Source organism: Lontra canadensis, unplaced genomic scaffold (genome assembly GCF_010015895.1).
Source record: "Lontra canadensis isolate GAN:19392208 unplaced genomic scaffold, GSC_riverotter_1.0 scaffold84, whole genome shotgun sequence".
Taxonomy (NCBI): Eukaryota; Metazoa; Chordata; class Mammalia; order Carnivora; family Mustelidae; genus Lontra; species Lontra canadensis.
The window spans coordinates 5,771,552-5,795,109 of NW_022631078.1; the positions used below are offsets into that span (position 1 = coordinate 5,771,552).

General features: G+C 54.7%; 1 protein-coding gene across 3 annotated transcripts in view; it reads left to right on the forward strand.

The window, feature by feature from the left end:
- TTLL1 (tubulin tyrosine ligase like 1) overlaps positions 1 to 23,558 on the forward strand; it is a 30,170-nt gene that overhangs the window by 721 nt on the left and 5,891 nt on the right. Inside the window, exons 2-10 of one of the 3 annotated variants that reach the window (XM_032882832.1) lie at positions 3,085 to 3,116; positions 5,734 to 5,807; positions 7,963 to 8,079; positions 13,661 to 13,869; positions 14,549 to 14,729; positions 15,697 to 15,831; positions 16,476 to 16,584; positions 19,866 to 20,009; positions 21,757 to 21,843. In XM_032882832.1, the coding sequence (XP_032738723.1) occupies positions 7,967 to 8,079; positions 13,661 to 13,869; positions 14,549 to 14,729; positions 15,697 to 15,831; positions 16,476 to 16,584; positions 19,866 to 20,009; positions 21,757 to 21,843 (978 nt within the window). In that variant the 5' untranslated portion in view covers positions 3,085 to 3,116; positions 5,734 to 5,807; positions 7,963 to 7,966. The remainder of the gene's footprint in view (positions 1 to 3,084; positions 3,117 to 5,733; positions 5,808 to 7,962; positions 8,080 to 13,660; positions 13,870 to 14,548; positions 14,730 to 15,696; positions 15,832 to 16,475; positions 16,585 to 19,865; positions 20,010 to 21,756; positions 21,844 to 23,558) is intronic. The other 2 variants (XM_032882833.1, XM_032882834.1) reach the window with 2 other exon arrangements.

Consider the following 23,558-nt stretch of genomic DNA (forward strand, 5'->3'; position numbering starts at 1 on the left):
CTGAGCACATTTCAGTGCTGGTTTGTGGCAGTTACAAAAAGATTGGTCTTGCCCTGTGCCCAAGGCATTACAAGCCCTGCTAAGTGGTTGCTGTAGAACACGGCACTGTCTCCCAGGGGCGTGCGGAGCTAGAAAGGGGCCATCCAGCTGTTTCGAAGTCGTCGTTTACACTATTGATTATTTTCTTTAAAGATGGTATTTTTTCCTTTTCCAGGAAGACTAGCTGGAAAGGAATCGAAACGCCCTAGAATCCTGACCTCGTTGGGACTTTGTTGAAAGTGATAGTGACCAAAGTGTTTGCGTAGTGGGTTTGGGGACGGAGGAGCCTCCCGTTTTTTATGGCTGGACCCAGAAAAGTGCATTCATTCTATGAATATAATTTCTTCCCTCTGCTTGCTGTTTCTCCTGAAAGGTTGGCCTGGCTTTTGTCAGGGAGTAATGATAACTCAGGGAAATGAAAGGCCTTTTCGCAAAGTTCTGTCCTCCTGGGGTTGGGGATACGGATATTCCCTGAGATGTTCCCTCACTCCATGGAGATCTGCTAAACTCCAGATCTCCTAATTCAAGCCTCTGGAAAAAGTGTGAACGTCTGGGGGTGTTTGTTTACCATTTTCTCCTGCCTGCGGGTCTGCCAGCCTCTGAAGGGCTGGGCTGTGCCTGAGCACTGCTTGGCTTGTTTGATTGCATGATGGAAGGGAATTCACCTCTTTATTTTTGCTAATTCATCAAATATTGATTTAGCACCTGCTATTATTAGACGCTGTTCTGGATGCTGGGCGTTGAGTAGGCAATGATTGAGAACAACACTTCTGCTCTCCTGACGTGAGATATGTGTGTCAACGACAGGTAATCACCAGGGAACCAAATATGTGAACTAGACCAGTTCTTCTCAAACTTGGGCAAGGGTAGGGATCTCACCTGAGAGCTTGTTCAGATACAGATTCCTGGGCCTGCTCCCAAGGAGTCCAAGTGTGCGCATCTGTGTAGGGGTTGGGGGAAGTGTAAGAATTTGTTTTCTTTCTTTCTTTCTTTCTTTCTTTCTTTCTTTCTTTCTTTCTTTCTTTTTTAAGATTTTATTTATTTAGTTGAGAGAGACAGAGACAGTGAGAGAGAGCAGGGAGGAGAGGGAGAAGCAAGCTCCCTGCCGAGCTGGGAGCCCAATGCAGTATTCGATTCCAGGACCCTGGGATCATGACCTGAGCTGAAGGCGGAAGCTTCACCGACTGAGCCACCCAGGTGCCAGGTGCCCAAGAACTTCTATTTCTTTTTTCTTTATTTCTTTTTAAAGATTGTATTTATTTATTTATTTGACAGACAGAGAGAGAGATCACAAGTAGGCAGGGAGGCAGGCAGAGAGGGAGAGGGAAGCAGGCTCCCTGCTGAGCAGAGAGCCTGATACTGGGCTCCATCCCAGGACATTGAGACCATGACCTGAGCCAAAGGCAGAGGCTTAACCCACTGAGCCACCCAGGTGCCCAGTGGGTTAACAAGCTCCAGGTGATGCTGGTGCGGTGGGTTTGTGGGCCCTGGACTAAACAGTCGTGTGCAGCCTGACGGCCACAGAGAAGTAAAGTGTGATGAGTGGGGGCATTGAGATTATCGTTGTGAAAGTCACTCTGAAGAGTTGACCTTCGAGAAGGGGCCAGATGTGGGGGAGAGCAAAGCCTTGAGACAGGCTGCAGCTTGGTGGGTGTGAGGAGCTGAAAGGCGGCCCAGGGCTGCAGAGGGCTGATGGAGAGGGGTGCTGGAGACAAAGCTTGAGAGGTAATGGGGAGCCCAGATCACATGGGGTCCACTTTGTAGTTGGTTGTAGGTGATGGTTGTTTTCTGGGGCTAATGGAAGCTCCTGGAGGCTTGTGAGCAGGATGACTTTATTTGCTTTGTGCGTGTGAGAGGGTCACTCTGCTAGGCAGAGCATGGGTGCCATGGGGTGGTGGTGCTAAGGAAACCAGTGGAGCCTGCTGTGGTCGTCCAGGGTCATGGGGACGCTGGGGAGAGGCATAGACAGATCTGGAATCTTCTGGAGTAGATCTGGCACCATTTGCTGCTGGCGGGATTAAGAGTCACCGCCCCCCCCCAGGACCACAGCTGAGCTTTGCTGGATTGTGAAAGCACCTTGCTGCCGGGGCTTCCAGCTTGTGAAATGACTCTCTCGCCTCCCTGGATCGGGACTGTCCACAAGCACCTCATTCAGGTGCTCGCGTCTCCGGTAGTGGTCCCTGCGCAGGGTGGCTGTCAGCGGGTGGGTGAGAAGTTGGGCTGTCGAAGCTCAGACACCCAGGGACGTCCCTGTGGAAACCTGTCCTCAAGCTTTTGAAGGTCCTGCCCACCGGCCCCGGCAGAGGGACCCACATCACTTTCTGAACATAGCTAACTGCCTGCCTCTAGAATGCCTTTCCCCGGCTGGCGAACCTCAGGTGGGGACAGCCCACTGGGATTCGAGCACAGCCAGCACAAAGATCAGCACACACCTAACTCTGTTTCTCTGGGTTAGGTTTTATGATGCTCAGTTTGGGTTTTTAAATTTTTTTTTCAATTTTTTATTTAAATTCTAGTTAACATATGGTGCGATATCAGGTTCAGGAGTAGAATTCTGTGGTTCGTCAGTTACATACAGCACCCGGTGCTGATCACAACAGGTACCCTCCTTCATCCTCATCACTCATCCAGCCCATCCCCCACCCACCTCCGCAACCCTCTATGTTCTCCACAGTTAAGAGTCACTTATGGTTTGTTTCCCTCTGTCTTTCTACCCACTCCCGTATGTTCACCCGCTTTGTTTCTTAAATTCCACATACGGGTGAAATCATGTAGTTTGTCCTTCTTTGACTTTTGCTTAGCATAATACCCTCTAGTCCATCCACGTTGTTGTAAATGGCAAGATTTCATTCTTTTTGATGGCAGAGTAATCATTCCGTTGCATATATATACCACATCGTCTTTATCCCTTCCTGTGGGGCTCAGTGTGGAAAGTAGCTGACCAGTGGCTTCACGTTCAGTTCATGTGAACCCCACTATAGTCGTTACCTACCAAGTTCATTACACGGTCCTGCTAACCTCACTTATTTTTCTTTCCTGTTTTAGGAGGAAGTAACAGGAGAACTGTCTGACATCTGGTATTTCTTTATTGATTTTTCTAAGGGAAGGGCCTTCGTATTTCTTAGGGTTGGGAAGGAGTCAGCCCTGGCTTCTGTGGCCAGCGGGTTCCTTTGTCTGTTCTGCACACCATTTCTGAGCCCCCTGACTGTGGCTGGCCCTGGCTGGGTGTTGAGGGACAGAGACCAGTCCACCCACCCCCTGCCCTGTGGGGTAAAGGGACAGTTGAAAGAGTGGGGAGGGGAGGAAGCATGGCATCCACAGGCTGCAGTCTGTGCTCTGTCTGCTACTCTTTTTCTTTTTTTTTTTTTTTTTAGATTTTATTTATTTATTTGACAGACAGATCGCAAGTAGGCAGAGAGGCAGGCGGGGGTGGGGGGGGGAAGCAGGCTCCCCACCGAGCAGAGAGCCTGACGTGGGGCTCGATCCCAGGATCCCGGGACCAGGACCCGAGCCGAAGGCAGAGGCTTTAACCCACTGAGCCACCCAGGCGCCCCTGCCTGCTACTCTTTGAGCCCTACTTTCTCCGTGTGTAAACGGGAAGAATGAACACCTGCCTCCCAGCAGCGTGTGAGCCCGAGGGACAGAGGAAGTAGAGAAGCACGCGTACAGAGTGCCCGGCCCTGTGCCCGGTGGATCCTGGCGCTTCATAGAAGTCGTGGCTGTTGTTTTGGGTGATAAAGTAAATATCGAGTTACTTCCTCCGTGAGGGCAGGGCTGACCTCCAGCACCTGGCCAGGAGTCCGGCCCACCCACTGTAAGTAGGGCCTGAAGTGGAAGAGCGTGCAGGGCTGAATCGGGGAGAGCGTCAGGAACCTTCGGGGAAAGCGGGTGCGCTCGTTTCAAACTCAGTGAACTGTGGTGTGCCGCAAGCACACCCGCCCGACCTCCCAGTAATCTCAGCCATCCTGCCAAAGCCCTGGGGCTCTCATTCGCATTTTCTTCATGGGGAAAATGGAGGCCCCAAGAAAACTCGCGAGTCCCCATGAATGTGTGAGCGCGGGAAGTGAACCGAGTGCCCGAGCCTCAGGTGCGGGGGAACTGCTGTCCCTCCTTTGGCTCTGCTGAGGCTGCCTTGTCATTGGTTCCCAGTGGTGGTTATCATGCTGGTTTGGTGCATTTCTGGAAAGAGGTCCCATGTCTCTTTAAAGGAGAGGTGGCCTTAGTTCATTTCTTTCTTTTTCTTCTTTTTTTGTTAACTATAGATAAATGTTTTGTCCTTTTTTATTTTTTTAAGATTTATTTGTGTATTTATTTGACAGTGTGAAAGAGATCACAAGTAGGCAGAGAGCCAGGCAGAGAGAGGGGGAAGCAGGCTCCCTGCTGAGCAGAGAGCCCGATTTGGGGCTTGATCCCAGGTCCCTGAGATCATGACCTGAGCCGAAAGCAGAGGCTTAACCCACTGAGCCACCCAGGCACCCCAACTGTTTTGTCCTTTTGCACATCACTTTACTCTGCTGTCTCCCACATATATACTTAAAACTCTTTATAGGTGTAAATTTCCTTTTTCTTCAAGTGCCTGGGATGGCTATATCTCGAGTTCGTTTCCTGGGCTGTACTTTGAAAGTGTCATGAAGTGAGTGGCTCAGTGAGGCCGGATGTCTGAAATCAAGGTGCTGGCAGAGCCGTGCTCTTCCCGAAGATTCTGGGCAGGATCCTGGTCTCTTCCAGTCTGTGGTGGACCCAGACTTTTCTTGGGCTGTGGCTGCGCAGCTCTCATCTCTGTTTTCATGTTCATGTGACCATCTTCCCTGTGTGTCTATGTGTCCCTGCATCCAGACTTCCTTTTTTTTTTTTTTTTTAAGTAATCTCTATGCCAAATGTGGGACTTGAACTCATAACCCTGAGATCAAGAGTCACATGCTCTACTGACTGAGCCAGCCAGGCACCCCTCAACATATCTTTTTTGGGGATACAGTTCCAACCCATAATATTTACAGGAAAGTAACTCTTGAAAACAGAGTCAGATTCAAAGGACTGACCCTTGGGAATGTGTCTGTTCCCTCACTTTCATGAGGAGTAGGCACTGTTTGCCCCCCCTCCCCGTGTGCCGGACGGCTGGGTGCTGGAGACAGTGGGGCCTGCCACATGCGCTGTGAACGTTATTGCAAATGCTCACACCTAAGTCTAGAAAGAATCGGGGGGATGAGAAGGAAGCAGGGGACTAAGAGAGTCCTCTCCTCACCTTACTTTCCTCTAGAAGGAAGGTAAACAAAGACCAGAAAGGCAAGGTAGGAAGTTCTGTGTGCCAACAAAGATGGCAGGAGACATATAGGGAAGGCTGGGTGGTTCGGTGGAGGGAAAAGGTGACGAGAATGGCTCCCTGGGGGAGGTGGCCTTTGGCCTGCAGCTTTGGGATCAGCGGAGCTGGGTGAGAAGCCCTGGGTGGGAGCAGCAGGGAGGTGGGTGCTGGGCCGGAGCAGGGGGCGTGTGAAGTGGAGTGGCAGGGTGGCCCAGAAAGTCCCACCGGAGTCAAGAAGTAAGAGAATCCAGAAAAATGTATCACAATAAGAAAAGACCCTCAAGACAGCTCGTGGCATGCTCTTGTTCAGCAGAAGACACGGTTTTGCCGTGTTCACAGACGGTCTCTCGGTCCTGGGCTGTGTACATTTTGCCCGTGTGTTCATTTTGTTGTAGGTACAAACCCCAAGCAGCAAGCCCCGAAGCTGAAGCGAACTTGGCCGTGCCTGTTGGCTCCAGGAGTCCCTATGGTGGGTCCGGCCTGAGAGGCTGGTTTTCCTTGGCGCCCTGTGGAAGTGGTGGGTGGGGTGGCGAGAAAGCCTGACCTCCGAGGCTCCGTGTCCTGCTCCATAAAGTGAGGATGAGAATATGTGCCCAGTCTGCTTTATGGGGTTTGGGGATCACACCTGGGAAGCGTTTTCTGACTGTTCCAACATGGCCCCATCAATGACCCTGCTGGGTCACCCCCAGGCGGGTTGCGGGTCAGCACCTGTGCCAGGTGGCAGCGCACTGAGATATGAGGGGTGGTGTTGGGGCCGTCATTGCCTGCCTGGGGAATGGTTCTCCCCACAATCCCAAGTCTGCGGTTGGACTCTAGGGGGCAGAGTTGGAGCAGGATTGGGCTGCTGGGCTGTGAGGGCTGAAGTTGGGGAGAGCGTAAACTCGCCAGGGCTTTGGACACTGGCTGGGGTTGGCCCAGGGAGGGGTGTGGGGTCACAGCGCGCGGGGATTCCGCTCCCGTGCTGCCTCTGCCAGCGTTTCTGTGCGGCGGCTGCTGACTTTCCACGGTAACAGCCTCCTATCATCACAGGGCAGCTTCTCGTGTTGCAGAGGGCAGTTTCGTGCATTTCTTACCTTGACCCCGGGGGGCATGGACATCCTGATGAAGCCCATGTTCAGAGCGGGGGGGACAGCAGACTGTGTGAAAAGAGGTGGCACATCAGAATAGGGTCACCGTGGGCTCAAGTCAGGGCTCCATGGCTCCCTTCAGTCTGATTCTTATAGGGGCTCTTAACCTTTGAGCCTCAGCGTCCAAATCCGTAAAGTGGTGACGATGGCAGCAGTACCACCAGATACCTCCTGAGTGTTTTTTACATGCTGCGCACTGTTCCCCTGTTCACTCATTTCATCCTCACTATAGCCCTGTGAGATGGGTACATGCTGTTCATAGAGAGAAGGAAACAGAAGTTCAGAGAGGTTAAGTAACTTGCCCAGAGTCGCACAGCTTGTGAGATTCAGAACTGGCCCTTGAACTCAAGTCCCAGCTCTGTGACACTGCCACTGCTGGGCAGGGTGAGGAGGCAGTGGGCTGATTTTGTGTGAAAGCTCCACGGAATTGTCTTCCCTCTCCCTTTCCCGAGGCAAGGCAGACCCAGGTCTCCTCTTTTAACTTTCTCCAAGTCACACAGTGGTGCTGACAGACCTGGGGCCACAGTCAGTCAGTCTGATTGGGTGTCTGTCACATGCCAGGTACAGGGCTAGACTCTGGGCCCAAAGCAGCAAAGAAGAAAGCCAGCTGCCTGTCCTCTTGCAGGGCCAGGAGTGCAGGAGTACCGAGTGGCCCTGAACCAGGTCTGGAGTCAGGGAGGCTTTGTGGAGGGAGTGACATCCACTTACGCTGGTCGATGAGTGGGCAGCAGCTTTGCCAGGCGGGGGGGAGGGGGGGAGTGCCACAGGCACAGACACCCAGCACATGCCAAGGCCCTGAGGCAGAGTGTGGGCAGAAAAGTCCAGTGTGGCAAGAACATAGCACGTGAAGGAGAAACAGGTGAGGGCTGAGGGTCTGCAGATCTTAAAAGCTGGGAAGCCATGGAGGCTAGTAAAAGGCAGTGATGTGGTCAGATAAAGGTCACCTGCGCTTACAGAGAGTGAGATGGAGCAGGGCCGGGGAGGAAGCAGGGAGGTAGCAGCGCTGGACAGGGTGGGAGGTGCTCCTGTTGGGACATGCTCCCACCCAGCCTCCGGAAGCCAGCTCCAGGGCCGTCTACTGAGGGCAGTCTCCCCCAGCCACCCCGCGAGGGCCACCTCCCGCCTCAGGTCTCACAGCCCAGGTGCTACCTCTGCCTGGTGGCTCCTGTCGCCATGGCGACACCCATCGGGTGGTGACTCTCACTGTTGCCTCCCCCCCCACCCTCCCACCCCCCCGCAGGCCAGACTTTCTTAGTCTTGGCACCGTTGACATTTTGGCTTGGGTGACTTGCTGTGGGGGAGGGGGCGTCCCATACGCCATAGGGTGTCGGGCAGCATCGAGGCATCCGTGTCCCCAGCTGTGACAACAAAAGACATGGCCAGATGTCTCTGCCAGATGGCCGAGAACCACAGCCCGTGTTGGGGGAGCTTGGGGTGTGTGAGGGATAGTGTCTTGCTGTTGACATTTCCAACCTCTAACACGTTGATCTCTTCCAGGATTATGGCAGGAAAAGTGAAATGGGTCACTGATATCGAGAAGTCCGTGCTGATAAATAACTTTGAAAAGAGAGGATGGATCCAAGTGACAGAAAACGAAGATTGGAACTTTTACTGGTAAGTAGAGAAAGCAGGATCCAGTTGTTTTTCCAAGGCCTCTTGTCGCCTGGTGAATGCTAGCGCAGACTGTGTGCCCAAGGGACACCTCCCATCACACATCTTCCACCCCAAGGCCCCCTAGGTGCATACGACAAGAATGCCCTTGGCTCGTCCACGTCCCGGAGTGTTCCCGCACTCCCGTGTGGCAGCCTGGCGTCGGACGTCCCGGGACGCTTCCTCACAAGCCAGCATGGCTAAGACGGCCGGGGTTTGGTGAGAAGCCGGAGTCCCCTCCGGTCGGCGTTCTCAGTCAGTGCCTTTGTCCAGCGCTGGGGGATCTCTGCCTCCCTTTGCTTCCTCTCACCGCAAATAGTGCCGGTGGGACTGGTTACCAACAGCTGAGAAGCGAGTGGCGTGAGGAACAGGGAAGCAGGGTTCGGCACGGACTCCCTGGTGGTGTTTCACCCAGTGGCAAACACAGGGGCTGTCCTAGACTCCTGCTCCCGCCTGCCTCCCCGCCTTCACCGGGTGAGGTCCTGCGTCCTCCCTTGTCCATGGCTGGGCTGCTCCCTGCCTCGGGGCGGCCTCCACCCTTGGGCAGGGTTGTGTGCCCAAACTGCCACCTGCGGTTGCCCCTGCCGTCCCCAGCCCTCTTTAGCTCCTGCCCCCGTGAATCTTTGAGGAAGGGCGGGCTGGTGGGACTCTGGAGGCTTTTTCTTTCTTTCTTTTTTAAGATTTTATTTATTTGTCAGAGAGAGAGAGCGCAAGCAGGGGGAGCGGCAGGCAGAGGGAGAAACAGGCTCTCCTCTGAGCAAGGAGCCGACGTGGGACTTGATCCCAAGACTCTGGGATCATGACCTGAGCCAAAGGCAGACACTTAATGGACTGAGCCACGCAGGCACCCCTGGAGGCTTTTTTACCCTGTGCATCCGCCTTCCCTGAGCCCAGCTCCCCTCTGCTGCCTCGAGAGATGTTCCTCGGCCTCTTTCCAGCCGCTTCCTTCTCCCTCACGCCCTGGTGCGGCAGCCAGCATGTTTTCGCCTGTTGACCTACTAAGACGTTCTTGCTTCCACACGCGTGTAACGGCTGTGCTTTCTGCTCCCTCAGCCGAGCCTTGAGAGGGGCGATGCATCCGGCATTTAGACGTCTGGACCCTGGAGACAGGTCATGCCTGGCTTCCCACCCTGGCTCTCCCATGGCTGTCTCTGTGGCCATTAGCAAAGGACTCAACCTCTCTTTGCAAATCTGGTTGTTTGAAATTTGAATGACTCAGTAAAGCACGGAGCACGGGCTGTGACGGGCACCTCATATGCGTGTGCTGTCGCTGTCCTTCACGCACCAGCGCACCTGAGCTGCCTGCCCCGGAAGCCGCCGGTGCCTCTCCAGCCCCCCAGCCTGCTTTCCCTTGTGTCAGGAAGCCAATGTGGTTTCCCCGCCTGTGCCCTCTTTACATGTGACCTCGAGCCTCACGACGGTGAGGACCTTTTCTGGCTTACCCAGGCTTCCCAGAGCCTGGCGCTGGCCCGGGTGCAGAGTGCACTGGCGTCCAGCTTCCATCTCCCGCAGCAAGTAGAGAGATGACCCTTTCTTTTTCTTTCTTTCTTTTTTTTTTTTTTTAAGATTTTATTTATTTATTTGATGGAGATCACAAGTAGGCAGAGAGGCAGGCAGAGAGGGGGGGAAGCAGGCTCCCCGCTGAGCAGAGAGCCCAATATGGAGCTTGATCCCAGGACCCTGAGATCATGACCTGAGCTGAAGGCAGACGCTTACTGACCAGGCTACCCGGGCACCCCGGGATGACTCTTTGCTCCTGTAGCAGTTTAAGGTACCTGTACTTTAAACCAAAACCCAATTTCCCTTGGCGAGCACGGAATGCCAGCAGAGAGAGCATTTGTAGAGAAATGCAGCGGCCGTGCGTGTTTTGGCGTCACGCTTATATTCTTCTCTGAGGCAGAAGGAAATAACAGGCAGAGCCCTGCTTCCAGAGGAGCTCTGAAAGAAAGGCTGAGTAAGAGCATTTTGTAGGGTGCCTGGGTGGCTCAGTTTTAAGCATCTGCCTTTGGCTCAGGTCATGATCTTAGGGTCCTGGGATCGAGCCCCTGGTTGGGCTCCTTGCTCAGTGGACAGTCTGCTTCTCGCTCTGCCCCTGCCCCCGACTTGTGCTCGCTCACACACTCTCTCTCTCTCCCTCAAATAAATAAAATCTTGAAATGTCATTAAAAAAAAGTGTTTTGAACTTACTGCTTTAGTGTCCCACGGCTCCGTGCCATGGGCTTAGCCAGCCCTCAGTCCTTTCTGCTTCTCTCAGTGATTAATCAACGCTTGGGCGGGTGCAGAGCGTCTCCCTTCCCTTCTTCACGCCACATGAGAAATATTTTGGAGCTAGTCTTAGCGAGAGAGAGAGAAAAGAGTAGAACTGTGTCACTTTGGATATTTGAACTCCTCAGAGCTCCTGTTTTAAGCACTAAGCGTCCTATTAAGTCTTAACAATGGGTTAGGGTAAAACATTGACATCAGTGGAATGTTAAATGGTTATAGGGAAAGGTACCCACATTAAGCAGGTGGATTATGGCGCAGCCTTTAAAGCAAGTGACGGGGCGCCTGGGTGGCTCAGTGGGTTAAAGCCTCTGCCTTCAGCTCAGGTCGTGATCTCAGGGTCCTGGGATCCAGCCCCGCATCGGGCTGTCTGCTCAGCAGGGAGCCTGCTTCCCCATCCCCACCCCCGCCTGCCTCTCTGCCTACTTGTGATCTCTCTCTCTGTCAAATAAATAAATAAAATCTTTATGGAAAAAAAAAATGTTACCAAAAAATAAAACAATTGACAGTTCTAAAGCAGTTAGGAAAATTGTGTAACAATAAATACGATGACAGTGAGATCACAGCTTGCATACAGGCAGGAAGCAGGAGTAACACGAAAGCGTGGCTATCCCAGGGCGCGTGCGTGAGCTGTCTGAGGGCCAAACTGATGGGTGTAACGAGACAGCACAAAACGGGCTCTGAACAACCGTTTGATAGCATTTATAGGTTTGGCTCCGTGGTACTTTTAGAGCTGATCCTGCCTGGGCTCCCCCGTGCATCTGCGGTCCCCTGGGGGAGGTCAGCTGGGGCTTGTCTGCTCTTGGCTGCCCTGGGCGAGGAGCACAGCGGCTTCTCTCCACACAGCTCTCCCGTCCCTGCGGCCGGCGAGTGGGGGCTTGCTCTCCTGCGGTGGCGAGGGGCCAGGAGGGAGGCTGGAAGCTCTGCAGGCCTTTCAGGGCTGGTCTCCAAGTGGCACACGACCGCCTCTGCCACATGTTCGGCCAGAGCAAAGCCAAAGTGAGACGTGTCTGGGCCCAGGCCTTAAGAAACTAGCAGCTTCCACTTCCTTTATGGGAACTCTTGGCGGGAGCCCCAAGCCGCCATGGGACAAGCTTGACTTCTGGGACCATCTTGCTGGAGAAGCCATGTATAAGGCTTGTGTGGGGCGATTGTAGCCATGCCCGCCAAGGTACCAGGCAGGAACGAAGCCTTCTTGGATGTTCCAGGTCGGATCATACACTGAACACCCCCGAGTGTCCTCCAGGTGGCCCCAGTCAGGGCCAGGGGGCAGAAGCATCCTCTACTGAGCCCCGCCCCGAGTCTTTTTTTTTTTTTTAAAGATTTTATTTATTTGACAGAGAGACAGTGAGAGACGGAATATAAGCAGGGGGAGGTGGGAGAGGGAGAAGCAGTCTTCCTGCTGAGCATGGAACCCCATGTGGGGCTCAATCCCAGGACCCTGGGATCATGATGTGAGCCGAAGGCAGACGGTTAACGACTGAGCAACCCAGGTGCCCCCCCGGCCCACGTCTTGGTCCCCAAAACCTCGAGATGGGATTTAGTGGATATTGTCTTAAGTTGCTAACATGGGGCCATTTGCTTTTCAGTATTGGATACCCAGAATATATCTTATCCATCACCTGACCTGAGGATGGTAGGGAAACAGCTCAATATTTTGCAAACTGGTAAAGGGAAAGAAACAAACATTTTGTTCGTCTTTTCTGTATGAACTATGTTTTGAGTATCCAGACTGTTGATGAAGGGGAACTTCTTGTAGAAATATTCCTGCTAACACACAAAGGAGAAATGACAGTGTAGAAACACACCCGTTTTGCCTCCCTTAATGACGTAAGGGTCTGGGCTTGCCCTGTATGGGAGCCACTAACCACAGGACTGATGAGCACTTAAATGTGGCCGGTCCAAATGCAGATGTGCCCCCAGATTGACCTGCAGCTCCCCAGTCTGCAGTCTGACTCCTGATTTACCGGCAGCATGTGGGAGGGGACCGGGAGGGAGGGAGGGAGGGGACTGGGAGGGAGGGAGGGGACACCCGTGCAGCCATGCTGAGTAAGGAACGTGGGAGGACCCCTGGAGCTCCCCTGGAAGACAGGTGACTCAGGGTCTTCAACAAATCAATAGCATAGGAAGAAAGGAGGGAGAAGACAGATGGAAAGAGCCACAGGAGAGAGAAGAGCCTGGCTCTTTGCACAAGCCGTAAGTGAGATTCCTCAGACAGCTAAGGAAGTGAGAGCACCAATGAATATTTGATGATACCAGAAATGACTGTTTTTAGTTATGATAACAGTATCAAGTAGGATATAGTATAATATAAAAAAGAGCCTTTAGCGATTAGAAATGCCGACTGGAATATTTTGGGTGGGACGCTGTGTCTGGAAATCGCTCCCAAGTAAGTCGGCGCTGTGGGGCGTGGGTGGGGTAGGACCACAGCAAGGCTGGCCTCTGGCCGCAGCCGCGACGCCAGTAATAGGGCTCTCTGCACTTTTCTCTGCTTTTGCATGTGGTCGAGCTCTTCCCTCCTAAAACGTTTTAAAACTCCCATTATTCCCATGATTGTAGAATCAAGAGAAACGCTTTGGGTGCTGGAAGCCCTCTGTAGTTGGTGCCTGGGGCCAGTGGAGTGGATTGGGGCCAGGAGCAACAAGCCACTGACAGACAGCCCGCCTCGCCCCTGGCCATGGTTCCAGAGTGAGGGCCGGTCCTGTCCTTCCCGCTCCCTCCCTGCGTCTCTGTGGGGCAAGGAGGGCGGAGAGGGTGGCAGGGAGACTGGCTGTCTTAGAAGATTAGAAGGAACCCCTTTGTCTTTCACCCGTCCTCATTTCATCCAAGTTCTGGCCCATCAGAGGTCTCTGTATGAACACGAAGTACTGACCCAGGGCCCTCAAATCACCCTGTGATTCTGATTTAAAATGGTCCCTGTCCTTCTTGACATTGGGTGAAAATACCGGGTAAATGATTTTGCTGATTTCAGAGTCTGGAGGCAGTCCTTTCATCGGGTTGGCGTCCGCAGTCAGGGTACCTGGAACCCACAAGCATTTAGGACCATCTCCTCTGCGCTGCGGAGTGAAACTGTCCACCACGAGCCTGAGAACAGCCCCCCTGCCCCCCAACAGCTCCGGGCCCAGCCAGTCACTGGACGCCACCCTGTGTGGCACTGGACCAGGCGTCTCCTGGCCCGCATGCTGGGGGTGGAGGGAACGTCGCCAGCTTTGACGAGCCCTGCCCCCACGTGGACCCGCTCTGAGCTTGTGCCCCGCACACCCCTTCTGTGCTTCCCTTATAGGATGAGTGTACAAACCATCCGGAACGTTTTTAGTGTCGAAACTGGCTATCGGCTCTCAGACGATCAAATAGTGAACCATTTTCCGAACCACTATGAGCTGACCCGGAAGGACCTGATGGTGAAGAATATTAAAAGATACAGGAAGGAGCTGGAGAAGGAAGGGAGCCCTCTAGCAGAAAAAGACGAAAATGGGAAATACCTCTATCTGGGTTTGTGCCTTTCTCGCTGGCCCCAGGTTTGAAACAAATCCCTGAGTTCCCTAGTGACACCGGGTACCAAGACGGGGACATGCCCGTGCTGGCCGGGCTGGGCACCTCTTTCATTCCACGTCTCCAAAATGGCAGGGTGGGGGCTCATGTTGGGATCTGCGTTTCTGGGAGCATCTTGGGAACGCGGTGCCCGTGCAGGAGCACGAGACCTTGGCGCGCAGGTGGCGGGAAGCCTGTTCCAAGCGGCAAGCTGCATTTTGTAATGAGGCTCATCGCTGCATCTGGTGGTTCCCAGGGAGAGATGCATCCCTGTTCTGGTCTGGTGGTAAAAGCTGGACTGTGGGATAGTTTCAGAATCCCTCTACCTACCCAGGAAAATTAGATGACCCTCTGACATCTCACTGGGCCTCAGTTTCCTCATTTGGTAAATGGGAATGATAACAGGACCTAGCCCACAGGGGGCTGTGGGGATTAAAGGTTTGCGAAGGGCTTAGCACAGAGGTGATAAGGTTATCCTGCAGGAATTGAATGGCAGAGGGCTTGTCCTTATGATCCTGGCGGGGGGGCGGGGTGGCAGGGGGCGTGAAGCATCCGCAGAAAAGGCAGGGGCCATGTGTCTCTGCCCGTGGGCACGTTGGGGTGGTTCACCCACTGCTGTCCCTTCTGCTTCCCCTTTCAGACTTTGTTCCAGTCACCTATATGCTGCCCGCCGACTACAACCTGTTCGTGGAAGAGTTCAGGAAGAGCCCCTCCAGCACCTGGATCATGAAACCTTGCGGCAAAGCCCAGGGGAAGGGCATCTTTCTGATCAACAAGCTCTCGCAGATCAAAAAGTGGTCCCGGGACAGCAAGACGTCTTCGTGAGTGCAGGGCCCACCCATCCAGGGGGCTTCCGAGTTGGGAGTTCCGGGCCACCTGGTCAGTCTTGCCTGGCGGCCGGGGACCCTTGCTTGCTTCTGTAGGTGTATGGCGTTCGCCACATGGCGGGCACCACAGCAGGGTTCCGTGGCTGCCGTCGTGTGATGATTGTAGGATCCCACCTGAGGCAAGTTGCAAAGGGAAGTAGTGTGTGAACCAGCATACGGTCCCAGGAGCCGGGACCCTTGTGGACTGTTCTTTGTTCTGGAAGTTTCTGTGAGACCCACTCAGTACTGGACTTCTGAGGTAGTAAAGTATCCACTTAAGATCTGGGCCCAGCGTACGTGGCTTCAAATCCCTGTCTACACTTACTGAGTACGTTTTGTCTCGGTAGACGCTTACATGCCTCATCCGGGTAGACGGCGGACGCCAACAGCACCACCCCTGTGGGGACAAGATGGGGATGGAACAAGTGAACCCGTGCGAGGCACACAGGAGGGTGTGCAGTCAGTGGGGGTGGTGCTAGGCTGTGTCAGGTCAGCTCTCTGCCCGGGGTTTGAGGGCTCCTTGGAACTGAGGGTACCAGTTTTTTGCCTGGGCCTCCCCTAGTCTCTGAGGGTCCTGACCTGCTTGTCAGTGCTGGACAGTGATCCTCTCCTGGGGGCTGGTGGCTCACTGTCAGGGTTCTCAGGAGTGACAGGGTCACCTTCTCCTCGTGCAGAGAATTTAAGTCCGAGTGCACACTGCTGACCCCCTCATGGGTCGGGTCCAGGGAGCATGTCCCTGGTGGGCTCCAGGGGCCGCTGGCATTGTCCTCTGGGGGCAGGGCATAGGCTCGGGGGCTCTTCCATGGATCCACCTGACCCTGTTTTCTCCCCGACATACCAGCCTCTCACTTAATGAGTGGCAGAAGCTTGTTACCAACCTTTGGTCTTTGCATCTAACTTTGACCTTCTCTGACATGTTCAGGTTCGTGACTCAGTCTACCAAGGAAGCCTACGTGATCTCCCTCTACATCAACAACCCACTGCTCATTGGCGGGAGGAAGTTTGACCTCCGCTTGTATGTCCTGGTGTCCACGTACCGCCCGCTGCGCTGCTACATGTAAGGGCCACCAGCGTTTTGCCTGGAGCTTTGACCGCCCAGGGTAGGCCACTCCTCAGAGACATAAGGCAGCTCGGCGTTGGCCCAGCCCTGGCTTGGGGGGTGACTGCTAATGGTCCCAGGCTTTCTCTGTGGGGTGACGAACGCGGGAAATCGAGTGGCAATTGTCACACACCTCTGAGGGTACCAAGAACCACTGAGCTGTGTGCTCTAGCTAGGTGAAGGAGTTCTGTGGCATGTGAATTATATCTTAGTAGGACGGTTATTAAAAAGAACAATAGAAAATAAAAAAGAAGCTCTTCTTGAAAAAGGCTTAAAACCCCCCAAAATAATAGCAATAAAAAAATTAAAAGGCTTAAAACCAAAAACAGGGGCTCTTTAAAGGGAACAATGTATTCTATATACATATATTTTTAAGGTTTTATTTATCTGAGAGAGAGAAAAGTGCAGGAGCAGGGGAGGGGCAGAGGGAGAGGGAGAAGCAGATTCCCCCGCTGAGCAGGGAGCCCGACCCCAGGACCCTGAGAGCATGATCCGGGCCGAAGGCAGACGCTTCACCGACTGAGCCACCCAGGCGCCCCACAGCCTTGTGTTTTCCTGATGCTTCTCCTCAGAGTGTTGACGTAGTCTCCCTTCCCACGTAGGTATAAGCTCGGATTCTGCCGCTTCTGCACCGTGAAGTACACGCCGAGCACCAGCGAGCTAGACAACATGTTCGTTCATCTCACCAACGTCGCCATTCAGAAACACGGGGTAAGTGCGTCCCTCTCTCGAGCTGGAGGAAATGGGCCCATTGTGTGGGTTTCTTTCTATTTGCCAGAGAGGGCAGGTGGTCACAGGGGTGGAATTCCAGATGCTCTGGCACAGCCTCGGTTCGGGGGCTCATGGAGAAAGAAAGGCCCGAGGTCAAGCCCTGTGTTTCTGGTCCCGTGACCTGGGGCAAGCTGAGTCTCCGAGCCTAGCGTGGGTTTCTCATTTATAAAAGGCGGTGATGCCCCTCCCTCGTGGAGTGGTGGGAGGGGGCACATGACTCGCTGAGCGCCTGTCTCGGTTGGTCCCGTGCTGAGCGCCCGGGCTACACCGATGGGCAGAAACTCGCTTGGTCCCTCCTCAAGGAGCCTGGGCCTGTCAGGGGGAGATAGGTGTCGAGGACTGCGTAATCATGAACCGAGATGTGCGCTCTGAGACCAGAGAATGCACGTCTAGAAGAGCTTGGGATGAAGGGGTCCCTCATCCAGGCGGCTGGAGAAGCCCTCCGTGCAGCAGTGGAGTGGTGTCTGAGCAGAGACCCGCCGTGTGAGCGGGGCTGACCCAGGTCGGGAAAGGGTTTTGGGGCAGAGGGGACAGCATGGGCCGGGCCCCGTGGCAGGAAGGAGCACTGCAGGGGCTGTGAGCAGGTCAGGGTGGCTGGAACCCCCAGAGCATGGGTGGCGGAGTGAGGTCAGCGAGGGCCGGGACGCAGGACGCAGGTTCTGTGTGGACTTTGGGCCTTTCCTCGGGTCCTAACAAAAATGGTCGGAAGGTCTCATTTCCTTATGAGAGATTCTTCTGTTTGGATCTTGCTTGATTGGAAGCTTTGTACCTAGGTCCTTTTTTAAATGTTATTTGAGTGGAAAGAGGGTAAGTGTTGATAGAAAACAAGCTTTTTTGGAGAACCTACTGAAAGGTTTGGTCAGACCAGTCTGGGCTCTATCCCCCGTCCATCCCTTACCCTCCATGTGACTTGGGCAAGTCACCCCGGCCTCCCTGGGGCACCTCATCTGCCAGCAGGACCCCTGGTATTACGTTGCTGGTCACCATTTACTGAGGGCCTCGCCGGTCTTCTGGGTAAAGCGGACCCTGATTCACCGCCGAGCAGGTCCCCCTGAGAGCAGACTGGTGAGCACCACTGTCACACGTTCAAGGTTAGAGGAGCAAGGATGGCTTGGCCAGAACCTTATTTGTAAGAATTAGGAAGATGAGTCTCGTGGAACGCGGCACAGAACTGGTCAGCTATTTGGAGAAAGCTGAGCAGTGACATCAGGCCCTTTGTCGCCAAGTCGCACATTAGCGAGGTCTGGGAGTGGGCTGGGACATGACAGCGCCGACCTAAGTCCACTGGGTGTTCCTGAGCGCGTTGGCTAGCTAATCCGCGGGGGCGGGGGAGTGCGGGCGCTGGGGAGCCACAGTGACATTGGGAGGGCCCCATTCGATGGGCCTTCTCAGGACACCAGTCAGCTGAGTTCACCAATAAGAAACAGAAGCCTTTTTTTTTTTTTAATCCACGGAAGGAGAGAGCAGAGGGCAGGCCTGTTAGCTTAGCATCTCAGCAATGTGCCAGAGGTTCTATTTGTAAATGCTTTGCTTGGGAACGTGAGAAAGTGCTGACTTTGAGTTTCATTCCTGAGTAGCAGCCTCGCATGGCTCTCATTTAGACTTTGCGTGAAGGGCAGATGTGGCACCAGACACCGAAATGCTCAAGTTGTCCGTCGAGTGCACCCACCGGCATCCCGGGGTGCAGAGCTCAGCCCGGTGCCTGGGTCAGAGACCGCAAAGGGGCATCCCCACCCTCAGAAGTTCAAGGGAGAGCAGGGGAGGCAGATGGCAAAGGACCGATGACAAGGGAGGCCTCGGGGCTGGGGTAGGGGTGCAGGCGTGTGGGTGGGAGGCCCACCAGGAGGCAGATGGATCCAGCAGGCAGAGAAGGGGATGGAAAGAGGAGGCGTGCACCTGGACGTGGGCAGTGTTTGCAGATTGACTGATTAAGTGTTCTGAAATAAATCTGATAAAATAATGTTCCTGATGTTCATAAAGCAGGAGACGTTCCCTGCTTTTTATATCTACGCGTGTGTAAGGCAGTGTTTTGTTGTAGATACTTTATACCTCTAGAGCTTTTAAAATATTTATTTATTTAATTTTGTGAGAGAGAGCGCATGAGCGGAGGGCGAGGGAGAGGGAGAAGCAGTCTCCCCGCTGAGCAGGGAGCCCAGTGCGGGGCTCGATCCCAGGACCCCAGGATCATGACCCGAGCCGAAGACAGGCACTTCACCGACTGAGCCCCCCAGGTACCCCTTGTCCCCACTTCTCATCTTTATACTTAGGGAAACGAAACCTGGTCTCATAACCTCCTGATGTACTTCAGGGTTTTCTAGCTTTTTGTCTCCAAAAGAGAGCCTTGGGTAGAGAGTCAGTGTTTGGGGTCAGAGGCATGGAAAGAGCAGTGGTTGAGGGTGAGAAAGCTGGGCTCGGTGCCAGCTGCCTCACGGCCTGGGTGGAAGCTCGGGGCAGTCACATAAGCCCTCTGACCCTGAGGCTCCTACCCACGGATGGGACGTCGTGAGGAGTCACGTGGGTAGTGCTCTTGGACCACAGTGCCCGGTGCTGGCGTGCGGCTTCTTTAGAAGCAGACTTGCAGGCAGAGATGAGTGCACAGGGGGTCTGCTGGGGCAGCACTGGTGGGGGAGTCCAGACAGGGCGGAGGGAGAGTCGAGCTGGGATGCAGCTGCTGTGGGATGCCTGGAACTGGGCCGTCCTGCAGAGCCACCCGCGATGGATCAGGGACTAAGGGGCCCTGCACTGGGCTGCTCCCATTAGCCACGGGTGGCTCCAGAGAGGGTTTCTGCCAGAAGAGTGTCTGGGCTCAAACTTGGGATCTGGGTGGCACTCTGCAGCATGCACCACAAGGCGTGGATTACTAATCGTGAGTGTTAAGTACTAGAGGTGAGTAGTTTGAAACATACCCAGGGTGCCTGGGTGGCTCAGCTGTTTGGGCAACTACCTTCAGCCTGGGTCATGATTCTGGAGTCCTGGGATCGTGTCCCACATCGGGCTCCTTGCTTGGCAGGGAGTCTGCTTCTCCCTCTGACCCACCCCCTTCTCGTGCTCTCTCTCTCTTTCAAATAAATATATAAAATCTTTAAAAATAAAATAAAATAAAAATTAAAAAATAAAACATCCCCATATAGGGGGCACCAGCACATGTTCTAGGGGGACGAGCAGGTGCTAGATTTCTCAGGATGCATGGCCTGGGACACTGTGCCCTTTGCTGTCACCAGGAAGACTATAACCACATCCACGGGGGCAAGTGGACCGTGAGCAACCTGCGGCTGTACCTGGAGAGCACCCGCGGCAAGGAGGTGACCGGCAAGCTGTTCGACGAGATCCATTGGATCATCGTGCAGTCGCTGAAGGCCGTGGCGGTGGGTGCCGGGCCGTGGCGGTGGGTGGCCAGCCGGGGGGCACTGGGCGGGGCCTGTGAGCGGAGAGCCGCCAGGTGCCGGCAGCGGGGATGCTTGTTTTCTTGCCACAAAGACTTGTCTTTACGGGCTCACCTCCCTCGTGTGCACGTGTCTGCCGGAGGCTGAGGCGGCTTCGGGCCCAGCTTCCAGAGAGGTGCTGCGTGGGGCGCGTCAGGGGCCAGACGAGTCCCACTGGGTTCCCGGCAGCTCCCCTGGGCCCGTGGATGCAGGAGGCGTACTTCGGCGTGAGCGGGCGGTCAGGGGTGGCCTTGCGGTGGCCTCCCGGTATTTCGGCCTCCGGCTCTGTGACATCGTGGGTATCCGGACACCGCCTCTCTGTTTGTTGCCTCAAGTCTGCTATTTGTTGGCTGGTTTGTGTTTTTTGTTTGTGTCTTATTTTACTGTTCAAAGCAGATGGGCGTGTTTTTGAGGGAAAGGGAAAGGAGTCGACCCCGGGCCACCGGCACGTGGGCCGCTGTGTTCAGAGCTTCACGTGTGGCTCCCAGATGCTCGGCACCTGTGACTTATAGTGAAATGGAGGCTCAGCCCCGGAGCATGGACGTGCAGGGACAGGCATTGGGGCCCAGGCCTGCCGAGGGGGCCCCCGACAGACTGCCCTACGGCTGTGGGACCTGAGGGCACTCGGCCTGGCCCGGGGACTAGACAGCATGTCCTGTGTGGAGTGGATGCCCTCCTCAGAGCCTCGGAGGCCTTCTCTGTGGAACTGGGAGACAGCGGGCTGGGGGTTGGAGAGTTAGCAACTTCCTGTCCTGCAGAGGCTGCTGGGACAGTGGGGTGGGCAGTGGCCGGGGAGGGGTCGCACCCCAAGCTCTCCGGGGAGATGCAGTTCCACTGACTCCACTGCCTCCCGACCCCTGCCTGGTTTTCCTCCAGAGGGTCAGGCTGGACTGGCCTGTCTCCCCTCAGGAGTTTGAGTTCTAAGTCCAGTGTTCAAAGTAGAGCCAACACACCCACTAAGGCTTAAAAAGGCCTTGCTGTCGTGTCTGTGTGCTGCTCTCACTGTGGGGTGCACGAGGGTCCCCAGGGCACACGGGACGTAGCTGCTTGCTGGGCCTTCCCACTGGTTTTGATCCAGGCAGGCGGGGCTGGGCCTGGGAATCCGCACTGTGAGCGGCCAGCAAGGTTTCTGATGTACCCGGAGACCAGTTTATGAAGGAGAATTGAACATTGAAAAGAAAATCCAAAATTCAGCAGTAAATGCATTGACTTGTCACGGAGAGCAGAGGTTCATGACCGGGCACCCCGCATCCTTAAGGGCCCGAGAAGGGCCTGGCAGCCTGGTGGATAGCGTCCGTGTGTTTGCGATGAGAGATTGCACAGGCTGAACTCTGTGTGCCGGCTGTGGAGCCAGACTTGTGTCCGCTCCGGGGACAGTCCTACGTGGACAGAGACGCCGCTGCTCAGATCAGGCCTCAGATGAGTGAGGCCCGGAGACCCCCGTGATTGCTTCGGGATGTCGCCTGTCGGCGGCTGAGTGCAGTTTCCGAGTCTGAGCCGAGGAGGGGGAGGAACTGGCAGGGAGGGAGGGTAGCCCTGGGGGTGGAGGAAGGCGCGCTGGCCTGGGCAGTGAGACTCCTGCACCCAGCACCGCCAGGAGGTCACGGGGCCCCACCGCCTGTGGCCTCTCTGCTGGTGTTGTCAGCCAGGCCTCCTTGGGCCACCACGCAAGCCGCTTCCTCTCTTGTAGCCGGTGATGAACAACGACAAACACTGCTTCGAGTGCTACGGGTACGACATCATCATCGACGACAAGCTGAAGCCCTGGTTGATTGAGGTAACCTTGCGGCTGCAGCCCCAGCAGCTGCCTCTGCCCATTTCGCCCTGGAGCCTCTGGGCAGGCCCCGGGCCGATGCTGCTGAGGAGGTGGAACGGGTCGGTGCGCAGGCGCCACAAGCTTGCAGGTGGACAGGGAGCCACTCCCCATCTCTTGGCGCTGAGCCCGGATCACTCAGCCGAGCTCAGTGCCATGGTGCTCCCGGGTGCTTCCGGACACGTCGTGCCCTGGAGGCCCTGTCCTATCCTCATGAGGACATTGTTGCTATTCAGGAAAGGAGCTCCCAGACCCGGAAGCCTGTGGGAGGCGGTAGCCTACCGGCCAGAGATAAGGGATATTATCTTGCCGTCGCTGAGGCATACTTTGGGAGTGGATCCCTCTGCCTCTTTCGAGGCGTGCACGGACTGTGGCTGTGGCCGGCCTTGGGGCACACATCGTTTCCCTGGCGACAGGCCTGGGCGATGCTTGCCTCAGCCGCCATGGGCGCTGGCGGACACGCCTGAGGCCCAGAGCCTACCTTGCTGGGGTTGCCCTGCTTTGCTCTGTGGCCAGAGAGGGGCTTGGGGCTCAGGGGACACATGCCATGAGGACGAGGGCCGTCTGTTCCGTTGGTTTGTCTCCTTGTGTGTCCTTGTCCCCCGAGCACTGGCCAAGCTAGGTGGCTCACGTCCTTTAGCTCAGTCCCATTTTGAGCCAGGAAAGTTGAGTCTCAAAAGGAGGTCATAGTGAGTGGTCCCTTGTAGGGAAGTGCAGTGGGAGCCCTTACAGGAAGCTGCTGGGAGAGCCGCCTCATCAGAGAGCAAACTGTTCTGGAACAGTATTTTCCAGGCTACTTGTTATCTGCCAAAACTGTTGGCGGGGTGGGGGGGTGGGGGTTGGGCGTGCATGGAGATATATGTAGAGATAGAGAGGGATTTGCAGGTGCACATATGAAATGTTTCTGTGTTCTCTTTTAACATTTTCAAAGTCCACTGTGCAACCCATTGTGCTATGGAGCATTTTTTTCCCATTAAAAAAAAAGTAACTTGAATGGAAGTCAAGCTTTCCTTGACGAGCTAGATCGTAATTGTGAATAACACTGTAACGTAATAACAGACCTTAATTTTAGCATACTTATGATAATTTTGGCGTTCTGGTATGGGAGCATAGTAATTCCAAGGGCGCCTGAGGTTCGTACAGTCCCTTTCACTGTTGTTCGTTTGCCACTCTGCTGGCAGCTCAGAGACAGAGTCTGGCTGTTCGGGAGAAACCTGAACCACTGCAGACTTGCTGCTCCGCTCTCCCGAGGCTGAGGGAACAGCTAACCAAGAGCGTTACAGCTGTGCCTAAAGTAAGAGTAAGTAGGTTGTAACTGAGGTCCTGTGGGTCTCTCCACACAGTAAGTGCATTTTAACCTGTGGACGTTTGACATTGCTTAGCAGCTCAGGGACCTTAGGGGACTAACTTTCTGTCTTTCAGATGGGTTCCTAATTTGGCAGAATATTGCTTTGTTGGTGACATAATTATTCCCTTCGCCAAAAAGGGGCCCCCTGGGATACGTGGGCGGCTCAGTCGGTAGGTAGAGAATCCGACTCTTGATCTCGGGGTCTTGAGTTCGAGCCCCATGTTGAGTACAGAGACTACTCAAAGGGGGGGCATTACTTTTTACTCCAACCCCACGATGCTGCTTGGTCAGGGTGATCTGGTTCACTGATTCCAGCAAATCTAGGGGTGGG